This window comes from Electrophorus electricus, chromosome 4 (genome assembly GCF_041902795.1).
Source record: "Electrophorus electricus isolate QZ-2024a chromosome 4, ASM4190279v1, whole genome shotgun sequence".
Lineage (NCBI taxonomy): Eukaryota > Metazoa > Chordata > Actinopteri > Gymnotiformes > Gymnotidae > Electrophorus > Electrophorus electricus.
In genome coordinates, this window is record NC_137500.1 from 34,603,387 (window position 1) to 34,622,466 (window position 19,080).

Genomic DNA, 19,080 nt, shown 5'->3' on the forward strand with positions numbered 1-19,080 from the left:
GTAACAAATTTGGTAAAATATTATCCACGTGAAACGCAGAGGAAGGCAAATGGGTATCCTTTGTAATTGCCTGAAGAATAAACCCTCCTACCTGCCATTGCGAGAGAGGTTTGTGTATTGTTAGTGAATTGTTTGATCTTACTTTAGTTCGTTCGACGTGCTTGGAATGCCTAATATTTAATGAGTTCATCCTTCCGTCGCTTTCGGCTTTGTCATATAACTGGGGAAAGTCGTACGACTGGATATTTCACAACGTGCACAGGTCACTTTATTCACCCATAATCCGGTCATCATGGATTGTCGTGTACTGTCAATTCAAAGCCATGTTGTCAGGGGATATGTTGGAAATAAGTCAGCAACGTTTCCTCTTCAGGTAAGAAATAAGTTCTAGAAGAACTAGGATTTGTGATTGATTGGTTTACCAGCTCTGTTAACTTTTTCAGCTTCTTAACCATTTTGATAGTACGTTAGAATCCCGAGTGTTTCATTTTTGTAAAAAAAAAAATTGTTTTGTCCAGTTGCGTGTTTATTGCCTTAGTTATAGACTTGCATACGGCCATAGGCTATGACATTGAATGGATCTCTATGACATAATAGAATGAGTAATACACACGTTACCTCTTGCAGGTACTGGGCTTTGAAGTGGACTCTATAAATTCCGTACAGTTCTCCAATCACACGGGTAACTGTCAGTAAACAGTGATTCTGAATGATTAGTTTTTCATTCTATCTAGCACTGATGGTGACGACAGAGGTGGTTATATTTTCAATTAGGCCACCCTACACCCTTCCCGCCCATACAATAATATATATGCTATGGATTACACAACAATTTAAAGGTGTGTTCAGATAGACCAGGATTGCCCTTTCATAGATTTGTGGTTATCTGATCACTGATAAATGAATCTTTAATTCATTGCATTATTTTCTTGAATTAAGTTATTTTGTTAATTGTTAATTAGTGGTATTTTTTTTCTTTCCTTGTATAATAAACGTATACAGTTATAACGACCTAATGGAGATTCTTTGTGATTTAAATGTTAAGTACAAAAAGAGACAGAACAATAAATGGTTTACAGGTTCTCTACCCTTTTATTTAAGCCACAGATATGAGGAGCCACATCAGTCTTTTCAGCGACATGGCTCTATGGCAGACGGTTCAGGGAACGTTCCACATGCCTATGGGTTAATGCTCAGTCCATTATCTCTCACGCTTTAATCTGATGAGAAGTCGTACGTTTACTCGGTACTGTTTGTAGTGTGGTTAGGCATGGAATGCTCTGCTGATATGTATGCCTTCTTGTGGCTGTAGTGAATGGATTAAAATGGGCTGCCTCAGCTATGGTCTAATGGCTTGTGCAGTTCCCAGCTCTGTGGGCCCCAGGCACACACAGCAGGGCCTGGTTTTCCATGCTCTGTGCTTCCCATCTCAACTACAGCGTGTCCTCCTTTACCCTCACACGTGTTCTAGTCCCTCTTTCTTTTTCTCTCTCCCTTTGTTTGTTCACTGTCATTCCCAGGCTCTCTCTCCCTCTTTCTCTACCCCTCGCGCTTCTCTCTTCTCTGTTCCTGTGATCTAGGCATTGTGCCAGCGGGTCAGCTCTTAATGTCTCAGTCTACCCTTGACCAGCCTTTCTGTTTTAAACCCTCTCAAGCTGCCCCTGCTGATCCTTAGCTCTCTCTGATTCTAACAAGGGATGATGTGTTCCCCTGTGACACACACACACACCCACACACGCACAGAGGCAGGCAGGCAGGCACAGTTATTAAGAGCTTCTTGTGTGATATATTGGCTAGCATAATAATGTGCTGTTTGTAATTTTGAAACATCCTCTGAGGTTCTGGTCTGAGGAATGAAAGTGAAACTACAGGGGGAAGAGAACTCTGAGAATGGCCTGTGGATCTTGACTTCTTCACATTTGTCTCGTCTGAAGACTGGAGGGATAGATGTAGACATCAGGGAGGAGCAGAGAGGAGATGAGGTGCTTAGGTGTGAAAGGTGGAGATAAGAGGGGAAGTCAGGTATGTGGGAAGTCCACTCGAACGGAGGACATTCAGGCACAGTGTTGCCTCTAAACTTCAGGTATTGCATAACACTATTTTTTTGTTAGTCATTGAGCATGCCTTTTTTTTTTTTTCTTGGAAACACTCTCTCTCCTCAACTGTGAGGCTTCTTTTGTCCTAACATGATTAAATTACAAGAGGGATTGCAGTATTTTCAAATTCCGTTGCCACTGTCAAGGATACATGCTCACACCCAAATGCCCACAGAGGTCCTAATGTTCAGCAGCAGTATCCTTGTTATTACTCCTGTGTGATTTACAGGGTGCCCTTAGTCCCTTTGCAGAGTATTTGTGTATGTTAGACACTTACACACACACACACACAAACATATGCACACGGAGTGGTACATTTTGTAAGTGCTTTAACACTAATCTAATTTCTCATGCAACTTGGACTGGGTTCCTTTCAGTGCTTGGAGAGTACTGATGTTTGTGATGTATAACATAGCTGTTAACTGTGTGGTCATGCAGTTACCAGGCCTGTTTCTTCACCCTTTCTGAGCCACCAGTTACTGTTCAATAACAAAGTAGTGGAGGAAAGCAGAACATATTCTGGTAGTGTGACTGTTCTACTTCAGTAAATGCTCATATTTTTTGGCATGATTATCATTTGAAATGCAAAAAGGGCTAGTTGAAGTTTATAGATTTTACCTTTTAGGTTGGATTACAAAGCTGTAACTGAAACCGGCATTCTCCATTCTCTCATTCCAGAATTTTACATACATGCTAGTGTGACCGGATTTGGGAAGCCATAGTTTGACTCCTGTGTCTGTTGGTTTGTTTGTTAGGATATGAGCACTGGAAAGGCCAGGTGCTGACTGCTGATGAGCTGCATGTCCTTTATGAGGGCATCACACTCAACAAAGTCAACCAATATGACTACATACTAACGGGTATAAGAACTCACAGTACACCTTCTGTCAGCGGCTGTAAATGACACACATTGTTATGTTTAAACAATACAACAACAAAACATTGTTACAGGTATATTTAAGCAATGATGAAGAACAAGTAAATGTGGTTAGTAAGTTTAGTTTGATAGTTTAAGTGTGGTCGTTAACATACATTATATGGCCAAAAGTAAGTAAGACACCTATCCTAATTGTCATGTTCAGGAATTTCAGCCACACCCATTGCTAATGGATGTATGAAGTCACACAAATACACATGGCAATGCAGTTGCCACAGACCAGCAATGGCAGTCAAATGAGTCATTTAGAGCTCAGTGAATGTAAACATGGTACTGTCAGGATTTTGCTACAAGTCAGTTTGTGAAATTACCAACACTACCAACTAGATTGCACAGTACCAACAATAAAGTTTGGTGGGAGGCATAATTGTCTTAAGCTGTTTTTCGTGGTTTGGACCAAGACCCTTAGTTTTAGTGAAGCGTATTTGTTAATGCTACAGCATACAAATATAATTTAGACCATTATATGTTTCCAACTTTGTAGCAATGGTTTGGGGAAGTCCCTTTTCTGTTCCAGTTTCGGCATGACTGTACCCCTGTCCACACCTTGAGGTTCATAAAGACATGGTTTGAGAAGTTTGGTATACAGGAACTCCAGTGGCCTGTGCAGAGTCCTGCTATTGAAAACGTTTTGGATGAGTTGAAATGTTGATTACAAGCCAGGATTTCTTGTCCAGCATTTCTTGTCCTGACCTCTCAAATGCTCTTTTGACTAAATGGGCACAAAGCCTTCCCAGAAGAGCGGTCTGATATTGCCACAAAAGGTTGGCGGGCTCCATATTAATGTCAATATTTTGGGAATGTGATGTCCATCAATATCATATAGCTGTAATGGTCGTGTCCCCCACTTAACCTAAACATGCAGATTTTAGATGATGCATGATCATTTATAGTCATAGGTCTTCAAGTAAAGTTTGAAAGAACATGGATGACTGTAAATAGCTGACTTTTAGCACATGAAAGCAGAGTAAGTCCTTAATCATATGTGCTTCTTGTCCAATTAGGGTACACCAGGGATGTGTCTTTCCTGGAGATGGTGGTGAGCATGGTGCAGGAGCTGAAGGGAACCAACCCCAGCCTTGTGTATGGTAGATGGCACTATTCTCTGTATTTGTCAGAAGCAGCAATGACTGAATCCTTTACTGTAGATCAGGTGCAGAATTGTAATGCACAATGGACTTTGTAAGAGTATTGCAAAATCAGGCCAGACTTTCCTCTTTTATGCTTTCCTTTGGTGTTATCCAGTTTTCAAGGACAAGGAATCTCTTGCATATCTTCAGCTGTTGTGATTAGTCTTATCTAACTTGTACAGTCTTTTTGAAATATTAAGCAATTATACACAAAAATCTGGGCACTGACAGAGGGTCAAGGAACTTGGTGAATTAATGTGTACACATGTTCCTTTTGTTGTTCTAGTGTGTGATCCAGTACTAGGTGATAATGGGGCAATGGTGAGTAGTTTCATTTTGTACTTTAATTTTTTTTTTTTTTTTTTTTTTTTTTTACACATTTAATTTAATTTAATCAAAGTGATCATTTTATGTGTAGATTTGAAGTTTTGGATTTAATTAATGCATCCATCTTGTCTCCTTCTTTTTCAAATTTAATATTTAATTTTATTTTTCAAAAGGTTTCTCTCTGGTGTTCAACGACTATAAAAACACACTTTTAATATTGCAGAAGCAGAGCACATTCCTACTCTTGGCTCCACAGTACTGCACAGATCTGAGTTCTTCTAGCCTCCATTTCGAATAAATATTTTGTCTGAACGGATAGACACTGCAGTAGAATTTTTGGGCAGAGGAATATAAAAGGGCTTCTCATACAAGGAAATTTCTTCTAGTGAGCCAAATAATATCAGAAGGGTGTCAACATATGCATTTGTTAAACCAAAACCCACAAGCATGACATTTGCTCACAACTTTCGAGAAATCACTTTTATTTGATGTTACTCAAAAAACCCTGGAAAGATGACCCACATGTTTCACTGTGATGATAGCTAAATGTTATTCTCTTTGAAGTTGGCTCCCTATCTAAAAGTTGTTGTTTGTTTTGTTTTTTTTGTTGTTGTTTTTTTGACATCCATAGATTTGTGAAAAAATACACCATTATAATACATCAGAACAAATTTTTTAGCACAGTCATATAACAGCAGTACAATTCGGCATCGGCAGAATGAAAAGACCATTTAATTCATTTTAGATCCAGAACATCATGGAGGTCTACACATTGCTCTGTATGATTTACCTTACACTTTCCCCTCAGAATGCTTTGGCCATAGCATTCTGAAATTGGTAATTCATTAATTTTTAATTTTTAATTGATGCATCAAAAAGTTAAAACCATTATAAACCTGTCAAGGCTCCTAGTGTATGATGCTTGTATGATACACCAACCAAAACAAACAAACAAAAAAACAGTTACTGTTGAGTCATGCATAACGATACAAAAACTTTTATTTGAAATGTTTTGTGTGCAAGTAGGTACCAAGTAGATTCATATACAGTATAAACATGTGCCAACTCAAAACATGCTATTAGTTTTCAGCAACATGTTTTACCATTGTTTCCATTAACACGCGTCTTTCGTAAACACAGACTAGTATATTAATTCTCAGTAAGAGTCAGATTTTCTGTGACTTACATTTCTTCCCTTAAGATAATTGTCATTGCTAACCACCATACAGAAGAATGGTATTTAATAAATTGTTTTTCAGAGCTTGGGAACACACTTGTGCGGTATGGTTTTTGCATAGCTGCACTGTTTTGGTTCGGTGGTGTACTCAGTGCTGGGTTTAAAGACCCCAATGTCAAGTCATTCTTTCCCTCTGCACTGTTTCTAGTATGTTCCAGAAGACTTGCTGCCTGTGTACAGGGAAAAGGTTGTGCCAGTTGCTGACATCATTACCCCCAACCAGTTTGAGGCCGAGTGAGTGCACTGTAATTCCTTGGATCTAACTCTAGTCTTTGTATATTTGTAATTTTCAAAATCTCTTGTTTGATTTGGTTTTACACAAAATTTCAGGTTTATGGAGTTAAGACATACATATGTCAAGTCACATTAGTAACTCTTTTAATTACAAGTATTAATCTCTTTGCAAATATCACATCATGTCATGACATGTTTATGTGAAAGAGCCACTTTATGATTGTCTGCATACACAGCTAATCGCGTACACAACTGCAAAATTTCCATACATATTTTACAAGTGCTTTTTCTCATTTGTAAAACGTTAACACTTGTAAAGTATAATGTGAATTTGCAAATAAACTCAAAATTCATATTTGCAAAGGTTGATTTTCAGCTATAGGCCTTAGGACACCCACATATTTGTGCATCTTATGTCCATAGTGGAATCATTTCAGTCTGAATCAGGATCAGCCAGGAGAAAATCTGAAACATAACCATGTTGTTGTGGAAGCTGGAGCTATATTCTTTAGGAACATGTTTTTTTCATTAATTGCTTCTTTTTTTGTGTCTGAAAGGCTTTTGACAGGCAAAAAAATCAGCACAGAGAAAGATGCAGTTGAGGTGAGTCTTCATAGGCTCAATAACGTGCATCATTTCTGAGTGTCTTTCAGTACTGCTTTTAATTCCAACATAAACCCCAGACCCCAATCAAGTGGGTCTTTAGTTTGAGCTGCATTGTGTAGCATGATCACACTACTGTAATGATGCAGAATTCATACCACCAAAGACCTTGCTTCCTAATACAGACACTAAACTAAATTTAAGTCTTTAAGTAAGCTAACAGTTGACAGAAGATTGTTGAGTAACTGAAAATTAGAACATTTTGCTTAGAGTTTATCATAAATTGTCAGAATATCACAATAGGGTTTTTATCCATATGGCCCTACATGAACTACTATATTGATGTATACATTACTGTAGCGTTCTAAGAATGCTGACTGGTTGTCATACCTTATAAGGCTATAGATCTGCTGCATGCAATGGGTCCTCACACTGTGGTCATCACCAGCTCTGACCTGCTCTCTCCTCTTGGAGATCAGCACCTGGTGGCCCTGGGGAGCCAGACTACAGGTAAAACCTCGCATTCATATTTACAAAGGTGTATAGGTTCAACTTCAAACATGATTTTACCTCCTGTTTTTGAGCTGATTAGCAAATCGGAACAAAATGTTAATGAAGACTCTAATTTTGCAAACTATCCATACTATTTAATTGGTAGATAAAAAGATCTAGTGATAAATAATTTTGTGTGTTATTTGTGTGTTTCATGACTTTGATGTTTCCTGACATGTTCCAGTGGGAGCGGGCGGCACTAAGGAAAAACAGCAGATCCGGATGGACATTCCCAAGGTGGATGCTGTGTTTGTGGGCACTGGTGACCTGTTTGCTGCTATGTTGCTGGCATGGACACACCACCACCCCAATGACCTCAAGGTATGATTGGATAGGAAAGCCTGAAGATACCATATTATTGGGCTTGTTGACAAAATAATACTGGCTCATGCAAACAATATTAACAGCTGACTGAGAGAACATGTTTGGCTTGCCTGCAAGGCTGAAGGAACAATCAGTGGCCAAGGTGCGGTTAACTGCTTTTCAGCAGATGAGTAGCACATTAGTCTGACAACCCACCCTATGCAACAGGGAATGGAGGAGTATCATATTAGTCTGTGTTTTCCTTGTTTTAAAAAAATCTATTTTTAGATACTGTATTATGCCTATTAACTTTATTCATGGCTGATTTTGGTGGTTCCCAGTAATCAATAAGAATTTAAATTAATGTAATTATTTTTTCTTTCTTCCTGTGCCTACTGTAGCATGTATCCTAAACACACATCCTCAAATGCCCACCAGGTGTCATTAATGTGTCATGCTTGGTTTTTACCATAGACTAGTTCTTCTGGGGGAAGGATTTCAGGCTTGGTTATAAATATGCCATCATGTGGTATGGAAAAGCTAATTCTAATCCTCTAAACAATTCACATTGAACCGTAGACTTCAATACGACATATCTTACATTAGCAGATCATGGACTAAAGAGCTTCAGAAACACTTGACTTTTTGCTGTTACTAGTTGCAGTTATAACACAAACCACATGTCATTACCACAGACAGCCTGCGAGAAGACCGTTTCTGGGATGCAACATGTGATTAAGAGGACCATCACTTATGCCAAGGGTAAGCATGACGTGTTTGGCTGGCACTGGCCAGTGAAAACCTTCTGCAGTCTTATCTATTACATGTGTTGTGTAACACAGACTCGAGTGAAGCTTTTCTCTTTGGGTTTTTCCGTTAGAGATGGCGGGGCCAGGAAGCAGGCCGAGTCCCGCACAGCTGGAGCTGCGGGTGGTGCAGAGTAAAGCAGACATAGAGGAGCCCTCCATAGCTGTGGAGGCCACCGTTTTGTAGGTGGTCTCCTGCATCCTCTTCTGGAGGGCCTGGGTGTCACGTGTCACACAGCAGCACCAAGCAGGCACATGCTGTATGGTACCATGGTAAATTTAATGCACTGTTATTTCTGAAAAAACACATTAATGTGTAAGAAGGGACATGCTGCCCAGAGACCGTCCAAAAACTAAACCGATGACTTAGTATAGTGTTTCTGATCTGGGCCCATTCCAGAAGTACTGGGTGTGTGCCCATCTGGCCACACTGCTTTTAATGTTTTACAAGAAAATAAGTGTTTATGCTGGATTTGCTAATTTACATTCTGAATACATTCACGATACATGGATGCACTCTCTTTACATGGATCACAGGAGCATAACGTTTTCGTTACATTCCATACTACTGTTAAAATTTCACATTCAACTTGATCCTATGTCTTGATATTGCTGTAACACCGATGTAATTGTTAGAAGAATTTCAGATCAAGAAAAATCCAATGCAAGATGTTGGTAGCAAACTGCTAACAAGAATGACCCCAGGAAATCCAGGCTTCCATATCTTTGTTTTTGAAGACATGTCTCTCAGCAACGTGGTTTTACCATCCCATTCTTTCACAAAAGATCCTAGGTTCTGTCAAATTCCTCGCGGCGAAAGATAAGCTTTGGATTTTCCACATTTTAACAACTGTTTTTCTACAACAGTGGTCCGTGGGCCTCTGAACACACATCATGGTAAAACTATCTGTGACCTGAATTTCTAGGTTTGAGGATTTGGATCATACAGTTGTAGAGCCTGAGATTTCCATAGAAGAATTCTTGCTAAGAATAAATAATAAAAGTAACTGCTTGTAAAATAGTTGCCAGTTTATTAGGTATGCCTGTTCAGTAGCAGTATCTGTAGGATATCTGTCAGTTCTGTATAATAAGATGTTAATCAGATGTCTGGATATTTTGAGTATGTATAGAAATATGTATCGGTTTATGCTGTAGTCGATTGTTGGCATTAACAGCATTTACATGAAAATTTATATTAAGACACAGAACTTTTTTTTTTCAAAAACTTACTCATGAATAAGGCTATTAAAGGTTGACACCCTGTACACAGGATACCAGGACTCTGGTAAAATGTCAGTTGACGTTGAGTGAATTAACAAGTGGTGCTACAAGTGTTGGAATACAACTTAATAATTATAACATGCATAGCAGCCTGTTAGCTACCGCTATAGAGTACATGTATCTAAATATTTAACCACCCAATTTTAGTTTTCTGAACTAATGTGGTAAACGTATGATGCATGTAAACGTCTATTCCTTTTTTTGTCTTTCATTCTTGTAGACGTCTGATACAATGATTGATTGTATTTTGAGTTTCATAATTAATGAATATTAATTTTATTAATTTTAATTTCTATACCAAGTGCCAAAACTGGAAGTGCTGATCTGTATTAAAAATAAAGAAAAGAGGGCAATTAACCTTGCATGATTAACAATAGCACACCTGTTAAAAATAAATGCAACCGACATTTTGCATGAAAAGGAGGAAGTAGTCGGTTATAGCGTAGATAAATATCAAACCTACGGCGTGACGGTTTAGTTGCTGTTGGCATAAACAAGCGTGTCATCCGTTACCCCTATAAATACACCATGCCTTCATCTTGTTGTGGCAACAACGCCTATTTGGATATACATGAAACTTTTTTCTGATAATTATTTTTAGCGCACGCTAGTTGAGTATTGTGTTTCTCCTTTTAAACTGCGACTACACACAATCTGACAAGCAGCGCGGCCGACGGTGGTGTGCAAGGCGTGTCCAGCATCGGCCTATTTCTTGCGGGATCTGAAGAATGGTAAAGCCCTAGAAAAAACAGCCGCAGTCTGTAGAAAGCAATGCTCAACATGAAAGGAAATCCACATTCAGGTCCCCCCAAAAAGGACGTATCGTAGTGCCACCCTATCTTAACATATTCCCAAGTGGGCCATTTGAGACAGAGATTAAGCTCACTGTGTTGGGTAAGACTTGTTTTTCACTTTTGTTGTCACTTTATTGGATATTGTTAGCTTGCAAGTAGCTGCATTGCATAAACAGAATATTACTAGTAGTCCCAATACAAGCAAGTTTTCAGTTGCCATGCAGATAACAGGCTTTTTACAAACAGTTTTTCTAGTGTTACTCATTGTGACTCATGTTTGAGAGAATATAGGAATAAATTCCTAATTGTCCAGTTCATGTATTTTAGTGTTACTATAGAATATAACAATGTAATATATGTTGCAGAAAGTATAAAAGACCAGTATGCATTTAAAGTTTATTTGGTAGGCCTTATAGCATATAGAAGGACCATAAAGTTAAACTTTAAATTGAATGGTTACATGTATATTGTATTACTATTATATTTTGTCAGCAACTACGTTTTTTTCTTTCATTTCAATTTTAGTTCCGCCCGTTGTCAGTGTCGGCCCTGTGATAATTCCTGTTGCTGGTGATGGTAACGTGACCTTGGTGACCTGCACTACAGCCAAAACAAGGCCTCCAGCAGAAGTGTCATGGCTCTTGTCTCTGAACACCTTTGTGAGAGTAGAGACCAGCCTGTCTCTGCAAACTGATGGAACTTACACTGTTACAAGTCATTTGATTGGTGTAGCATCCAAAGAACTTAACCAGCAGAAGGTTCAGTGTTTGGTGAACCACACGGCCCTGCATACAGAACTGGTACTGGACTACACAATAGTAATCCATTGTAAGTAAAGAACTTAACCAGCAGAAGGTTCAGTGTTTGGTGAACCACACGGCCCTGAATACAAAACTCGTGCTGGACTACACGATAGTCTCATTATAAGAAAGCTGTCATAGACATAGAGCATATTCTTAACACTGGAACTGCACACCATGATTATGACTATAATGTGATTTGCTAATTGTGAACATATCATTGGAGGCTGGAGTATACTATTGAACCCTCTAACAAATGGCTTATTTTTATTGTGTTCTGTATGTCAGATACAAGTGAGTGTTTTGCAGAATAACTGCCTTTACAAAATTTGATAAATGTAAATATATTTGATAAATAATGTAGGCAAATTTTAAATCATGTCACATCAACAGTTAGTCTGATGTTTTACATTTTTTACAAAACATTTTAGGCAAATGTATTTGTTTAGCTTTCCTGATGTGATAGATTTAATTCTTTCCTGTCTGCATGAAGCAGTTTGAATGCCACTTTCTACGAAAAGTGCTTAAGCAAAAAAATTAAAAAATAAATTTATACAGTGAGAAAAAAATAATTTAAAAGGGCAGATTAAAAACAGTCCAGGTCCTTTAGGTAGCATTACTGGTTTATATTGACACAAACCCACAGTTGTGCTTCGGTATGAGTCATATTTTCCATGTTTTCTATTGGAAATAACGCAAAGTCTACCCTTGAAAGGGAAATTTTTTTTTTAAACTAATTCAATTACATTTCCATAAAAATGTTGCCTCATAGTATCAGCAGGATTTTCAAAACTATATTGGCATTTGCAACACAGCATGCAGCCATGTCAGAAGGTAAAATATATGCAATATATATGCAATATATGCAAGTATATGCAAGTCAAACTAAGATCATTCCTACATATGTATGTGTCTACCAGGGCCTTCATGTAGGGTACAGAATTTAAAAATGACAAATGTTTGCCAATTAAAATAATCTGCTGAGAGTAAATACCCACAGAGGTGTCGTCTCCCCCCAGGTTATTTACAATTAGACTTTATTTCTTTGAATTAGATTTCTTTTCAATGTGTGCAGTTTTCAAGCTACCTTTTTACATTTTTATTAATATTTGTTCTGCTTTTCTTTTTTCAGATCCTCCTCAGGTTGCTTATATTTTATCCGTTGGTAAAGCAACAAAACATCAAGAATTTCTCTGTGAAGCAGATGGCAATCCAAAACCAACAACCTTCACCTGGAGGAGGTTAGTAGGGCTTCTTGTATACCAATGGTAGCTGCAGCTATAGCATTGACACCTGTCACAGATTATCAAATGTAGAAACATTAGTAAAAGGTAGCTGTGCTCACTGTTTGGTTGAGCTACAAAAGAAATCTTCAGTCATTAAATGCTAATAATATACCATTTTTTAAATTTTTGCAAGGGTTTTTTCTTCATTCTTGCTGATTGTCATGTCTGACAGTCCTCAAACTGCATATTCAAAACAGAGAGCCAGGAATGAGACAAAAAGGCAGTGACCGAGTAACATGCAGGAGATCAAACAACCAGGCAGTAATCCAGAAGAGACTTGACCAAGAGAGCAAACAATAAAATGTCTATAGACAGTACCCAGGAAAGGAAACAGACCAAAACTGCTCAGAAACACAGAATAAAACAAGACCTTACAAAGGAAAAGTCATAGGTGGTAAATATATACTGCCAAAATAACAAATCAGGGAACAGGTGAATATAATTAGAAAACTGGAGGTCTGGATCTATATATGGTGGTTTGATATACATACACACAATAATTTGTTTGTTTTACTGACAGGGTGAACATCCAAGTTGATGATAAAGACAAACTTCTAATCCCACTATCTTCTGACCATAATGGCTTGTATGTCTGTGAAGCTTCAAACCAGTATGGAAGTGTCACAGGATCTCTCTATGTATATGTTAATAGAGGTGAGTACCATTTGCACATTCAGCAGGGCCTGAACTTCACCTTATGATCAGCTGTATAGCCAGCCAGTGTTTATATTGTGGGAAATTTCCATAAACACAAGCTGTAGATACGTTTTAATAAAAATTCTCCTCTCTGGAAATTCACTGTTTCACTGGAAAGTCCTCATAGTAAAAGTGTCATGTTTACAGTTATACGAGCCTGGCAAATTTGAGAACATTACAAATTGGACACACATTTTTCATCTCTACAGCTTTAACACTACTGGTATCTTAAAATTTGGTTTATTTGAAAAGTTCTAAACATAATCATGCCATAATATTCAATTTTTAATTTATAAATCATAAAAATACCATTTTAAATATTTTCTGGACATATGTCCATAAAGTAAGTACATTTTACTGACCAAAAATGTGTCCATAAAATGACTTGACATGGCAGATTGCAATGTGGCTACAATAATTGAACAAAACCAGTAGAAATGATAGCTTACCTCCACGTGTAAAAAGAAATGTCCCAGTGGTTAAAGTACTAGACTTTTATTTGGAAGGTTGCTGGTTCAAACCCTGCCACTGTTGGAGCCCAAAAGTTACACCAGATTTCCCTTCCTCCTCATTACGGAACCTAAAAGCCCTTTACCCTCAAGTTGTATTCAGTCATAATCGTAAGTCAATTTGAATTAAAAAAGCATCAGCTAAATGTTTAAATGGAACGTTTTGGTTTTATATGTCATCACATGATGATGAGTTTAAGCAAAATAAGTGTAGCCCAATTCATACCCTGCAAAATACACAATATGTGTTCTGCCCCTCTCTGCAAAATCATAAAAAGCAAATTAATGAATATAGTTAATTAGTTAATATTATTTATTTGTTTGTTTGTTTGTTTGTTTGTTTAATTTATTTATTTTGGTTACCCATTTTCAGTCCAGTGTATCCTGAGTTTTGGTTTTGGCCAAGAAACTATTTTGATGTATTATTACTTGTCTTTCACATCAATCAATAAAACTTTAGTCATCTACAAGCGGCGATCTGCACTACATATACAAAAAGATTTGTTGCATTTTCTTATTTTTTAATTATTTTTTCTTTGTCTCTCTCCTCTCCGCTCTCCTTTTCTACCCTTATTATTTCCTCCTCTTATTTCCTCCTCTATGTAGAATCCACATGGACCACTGTGGTTATTCTGGGAATTATTCTGGTTACTATTCTACTTTTTCTTTTGTATTTTTTTCGTAAGCGCTTGTTCACACATCTCGTACAGCTATGGAGAGGAATTCAGTAAGTTTGTCAATTTTGAATATAAAGTAGACTGTTTTTCTTTTATTTTGGCATTCTTATATTTGTGTTCTTTTGCATCTTACTACCCTAAAATGTTCATTTATTTTGTTCTCTAGTAACGTTAATAACACATTCCCAAAATAATTCTCGTTTTAAGACATAGCAAATGACAGGTGTTACACTAATACGAATGCATCCACAGCCATGTCGACCGCGACCGTGACCGTGTGCCTACTCAGTCACCCTCGCAGGTGAGTTTAAAAGATGCTAATTTTAATCCACACGATTTTAATCCCCACTCTTTCATTGTTACTGTTGTGGTGTATTATCTATAATTACAGTGCCATCAATGTTCTTTTTCTCAGAATACACGTTCAGAAAGAACAGAGGAGCAACAACTTGGAGCATGTTACACTCCTGGACTGCTGTAGTGTGCTCTTGGTCCAGTTCGGGATTTAGGACTGTCTGTGCACCTCGCTGCTGGCCTCGCCCTTCCTTGAGGGATTGCTGTGGCTTATATAAGGACCCTGCAGGAAAAAGACAGCGGCTTGCCCAAGCTCCTTCTTGTACTGGTGGTGATTTGTGAGTTTGTTATTTTTGCTGTGCTTACCTTGTCTTGTGATATCCCTAGTTAGCCTGTGCTTGTGTTTGTGTATGTGTAGATCTGTATGTGAGCATTAAAATGCATTAAATTGTTCAAGATGACCTTATACTGTTTCACAGACATTTAATATTCTGTAACTTCCTTTGGGATCAATAAAGTTTTCTTAAAATTATATTAAGTAACTGAATATTTTACCATTATTGGGTTGATGTTAAGCTTGATCACATACAGTTTCAATTGTTCGACAAAAAATTAAGAAATTTAAGTGTAGATACATACTGTGCATGCATCACTTCATCAGTGGTAGTTGTAATGTCACTGACATCAAAGTTCAGGTGTCTTTTTGAGGCTTCACATTATAACAGGGTGGGTAACAATTTCATTGTCATACAAAATGTAATGATAAAGTACAACATAAATGGTAGAAAGATCTAAATTGTGAAATACCGTGTTTGAACAGGCCCATATTCTGATCTGACAGTTGTCACTGTGTTTGCATGGACACAGGTCAGATATGTATCAGATCTTAAATGACACAAGAAGAGGCCCAAATCTTAATTTGATCGGTGAACCTGCAAATTGGTCGCAAAGATCTCCAAAACATTTCACAAAAGGGCTTTTTGGCCCTTTCTGTCAAGGCTCAAGTGGAATATTTTGGCTGGAGTAATAAATGTCAAATACTGCAAATAACAAAGACAATGCTCTCTTGTCCTCTCTCTGCTGGAAAACAAACTCTGGAAGGAACACTAAATGTTTAAAATGATTTTAGGTCTGTTTTGCCAATTACACATTAAACCTTGTCTTAAACTTCCTGATCTCTCTTTAAAATATGTTTAACTGAAATAGAGTATGAGCGGAGGGGCCTGCAGTGGTGTTGAACCTTGTGGATTGTCAGGAGAACAGTTGCTAAAAGGAGCAGATGTGCAGCTTTATTTGCCGACAACTGTGGACACAGCTGTTCCTTTGGCTATTACTTACCCACACTATCACCAACACAACGCAAAGAGTGTATGGCACCATCAACTTACTATATGCTCCCCTAGAAAAATGACGATTCTTTTCAATACTTCTATTCACAATAATCACAGGTTTATATGTTTTTCACCTTTCTGATGGTGTAAAATAGTTTTGTCTGAATGTTTTGGATAGTTACTATTCAAACACAAAACAACAAAAGATGCTTGTGCTGTAGCTTGCATTTAAATAAAGGATCTAGATCCTCTATGCAAATCCTTGTTTAATCAATAACCAAACCAAACTGTAAAGCAGAGGACAAGCAGTCATGATGACACAGTACTGTATAAGGCAACTGTCACTTTAATATGGCTCTAAGGTAACAGAAATAAGAAATACTATAAAACAATTCACTATAACTAAAAAAAAAAGCAATACAAACCTGTAAAATAAAATTAACCACAAATAAAATTAATTTACTATAATCCTTATATAGTACAGTGTAGTGAAACCTCAATATTCAAATTCAGATCGCCTAGTGTGAGTACATCCAAAGACAAGCACTACTTGACAAGATTTGTCTATGCAGGCTTCTAATTTCACAGAGAAAGCAAGTTGCACAGAGAAACTATGACAGTATCATATGATCATGCATATCCATGTTGGAAATATGATACTGATATGATATTTGAGCATTCTGTGTGATGCTGGGTTGTGTATGGCTAACTGCTGGAACATGAAGCTGCCTCAGACTTCTGTATGTAGTGCTGCAATCTCTGAAAAAATGCTTGCTTATGTGCATTCAGAACTTGGATCATCAACCACGTAGTTTTCATCTGAATAATGTGGCTAAACTGTGAGGTTACATCTTATGGGGGTTTTGTTGTTGTTGTTGTTGTTGTTTTGGTGATATAAAACTAAATCAGTTTCCTTAGCATCGAAAACAAGCTAACATTACCCTGACTGCAGCATCACTGTAAAATGAGAAAGGAGTCACAGTGTTACCATAAACATCTTATCTTTGCAAGTTTTTAAAAATGAATCAAGCAGGGCTAGTCAGTCAAGTAGAAATATGGATGATTAAGAATTGGTTTCAGTTTAAGCTCTATAAAACTTCCAGGGTCCGGACCTGAGTGACTACATAGCTGGCTACGAGCAGGGGCAGATAACGCAGGGGTGGGAAGTCCAGAAAACAAGAAGCTTTGACCCAAAACTGTTAGGCTTTAGAATGACTTCCAACCCTTGCTCATTCCCCTTTACTGCCTCCACCGCGCACACACAGTGAAGGTTGGACTCTACACATACACTACCACTATTACTGAACTATTTAGTCTTCCTTTTGATTGCGTCTTGTTGGTGTCTGGAGGACTAGCAACGTAAGGATTTCATTTAAGGTGTGTGCGCACGTTTTACTAGAAATGTGTGTGCCTGATGATAAGTCTTGAATCTGGAACCGCAAATCTGTTGTCAAATAAATGTGATGAGCATTAAGGGATTAGCAATGATTGACCTTTGAGCAAAGATGGAGGGAGACTAAGAACAACAAAACAAGCAAAAGGGCAGGAGACATTTGGAGGGGAAAACACACATTCAGGTATGCATGTACTACCCTGTGTGTGTTGGGTTATAGTGATGTCTGGAATTGCTGCCCTTGTTTCTGCAGCTATATCAAAGTGAAATTCTTCACCTGAAGTTCGTTCAGTATGCTTCACAGCGATTTAGGAATATAGCTATTCACTCCTCATCATATTTGCCTTATTAAAATGTAAAATACACCAAACTGGATAGACAGGACGTAGTGTCTCCTGTATATCAAATGTCAGGACACAGGATGCGTTAGAATCTTAGAAGAAAGAGCTTTGTGCGTCTAACTGGAACAGTCACGTTATTCAGTGGCGTTGCAGTGATATTACAAAGTAAGGCATGTGTGTGTCCTTAAGAAGGTTACGGTCTGTAATGTCTGAAGGAACATTTTTGCAGGTGACTAATCTGAAACGCTTATTTCAGCATTTCAGATCACAGGCTTTGGTTACATGTGAGCTCGCATAATATTAACATAGATTCAAGATGTTGAAAGAAAACTGGTAAATACAAAGCTCATGCACGACCAGTGCGCACATAATAGTACATTTACACAACATGGCAACGAAGCGTAGTGTCTCGCTCTGCCTCTCACTTTCCATGTAGCCAAGTGTGGGACTGTGGGAACAAAAGCAGACAGCGAGGATACTTGAGCGCATCTCAACGTCACACCCGTAGGCAAACTACATACTGAAATCATCGCTGTCTGGTTTTCCTGTACTTATTAGTACGAACACAGACGTGTTGAGAGAATTACTTTGACTGAAAATTATACTCATTGGAATGTTATTGTATATTATTACATCCGTATTATATGTACGGATATTGTGGGGTTGCATAAAATTAAATGAATGCTAAGCTTACACTAATAGAGAATAATGCGCAGAATGGAATAGGACTAATGCTTAAATTAATAGGCTGCTTACCTTGAAAGAAACTGGGTCGCCAGCAAGGCCATCTTCAGTCAACAGAGGAAGACACAGGGCCACTTCACAGTAATCAGGAGCAATTAGCAACACCTGTTCACTTGGCTGCTTTAAGTTCTTACACTGGCTGATGGCTCACTTAATCTATATTGGTCTCCAGCATATGGAGACCTGTAATTGAATCCAGCATGGCCTAAATTAGTCTTGGCATTTTTGCGACTAAAATAATCAGGCTTAGATCAGCCTACAGTCAATGAAAAAGTTTGGTAAATTCTAGTCTTGGAAATATTGCATATTAGGCTAATATACTGTATGTCTGAAATAAAATTCATTAGCATACATGATATCATACTAAGAGAAGACAGGAAATAGTACTGCTTTGTCAAATTTATATTTAAAAATGTATAAGTACTTTTTTATGTTGGTATGAAATGTTGTTCAGCTCCACTTTAGTGGGCAAATTAGATCACGTATTTAGGAAGGATTCTTGAAATGAGCCTAATCTCATCAAATGAGGTGAGTCATCACTTCAACAGATTGAGAAAAATCACAGGACTCTTTTACCAACCTGGGCCCCACTTCCCAAATGCTTCAAGAAATAAAGATAATCTTAAATAAGAGAGAGAGTGTTCCGTATAATACCATTTAAAGATTATCTTTGTTTATGGTGCTTTTGGGAAACCCAGCCCTGATCTGA

At 37.8% G+C, this 19,080-nt stretch overlaps 2 protein-coding genes and 1 long non-coding RNA gene across 4 annotated transcripts; 2 read left to right on the top strand and 1 right to left on the bottom strand.

The window, feature by feature from the left end:
• Positions 1–9,859, top strand: pdxka (pyridoxal (pyridoxine, vitamin B6) kinase a). Of its 2 annotated transcripts, XM_027030839.3 has the most exons (12): positions 3–108; positions 231–373; positions 628–682; positions 2,852–2,956; positions 4,038–4,121; positions 4,450–4,484; positions 5,876–5,961; positions 6,519–6,564; positions 6,963–7,074; positions 7,301–7,437; positions 8,115–8,181; positions 8,300–9,859. In XM_027030839.3, exons 2-12 carry the CDS (start codon positions 293–295, stop codon positions 8,410–8,412), a joined length of 921 nt encoding a protein of 306 aa, XP_026886640.2. In that variant the 5' UTR covers positions 3–108; positions 231–292; the 3' UTR covers positions 8,413–9,859. The 2 variants fall into 2 exon arrangements, with proteins under 2 accessions (XP_035379791.1, XP_026886640.2); XM_035523898.2 differs by lacking the exon at positions 2,852–2,956 and having other exon boundaries at positions 1–373.
• LOC113569046 (nectin 1a-like) lies at positions 9,682–15,094 on the top strand. The gene is made up of 8 exons (XM_035534485.2): positions 9,682–9,687; positions 10,250–10,400; positions 10,826–11,128; positions 12,233–12,341; positions 12,907–13,040; positions 14,198–14,318; positions 14,521–14,569; positions 14,684–15,094. Exons 1-8 carry the CDS (start codon positions 9,682–9,684, stop codon positions 14,747–14,749), a joined length of 939 nt encoding a protein of 312 aa, XP_035390378.1. The 3' UTR covers positions 14,750–15,094.
• Positions 15,095–16,221: 1,127 nt separating this feature from the next.
• LOC145657573 (uncharacterized) lies at positions 16,222–18,842 on the bottom strand. Its single transcript, XR_014123388.1, has 2 exons — positions 18,384–18,842; positions 16,222–18,075 (listed from the first exon to the last, which is right to left on the bottom strand). It is a non-coding gene; the product is annotated as an uncharacterized LOC145657573 (long non-coding RNA).
• Between the last annotated feature and the right edge of the window lie 238 nt (positions 18,843–19,080).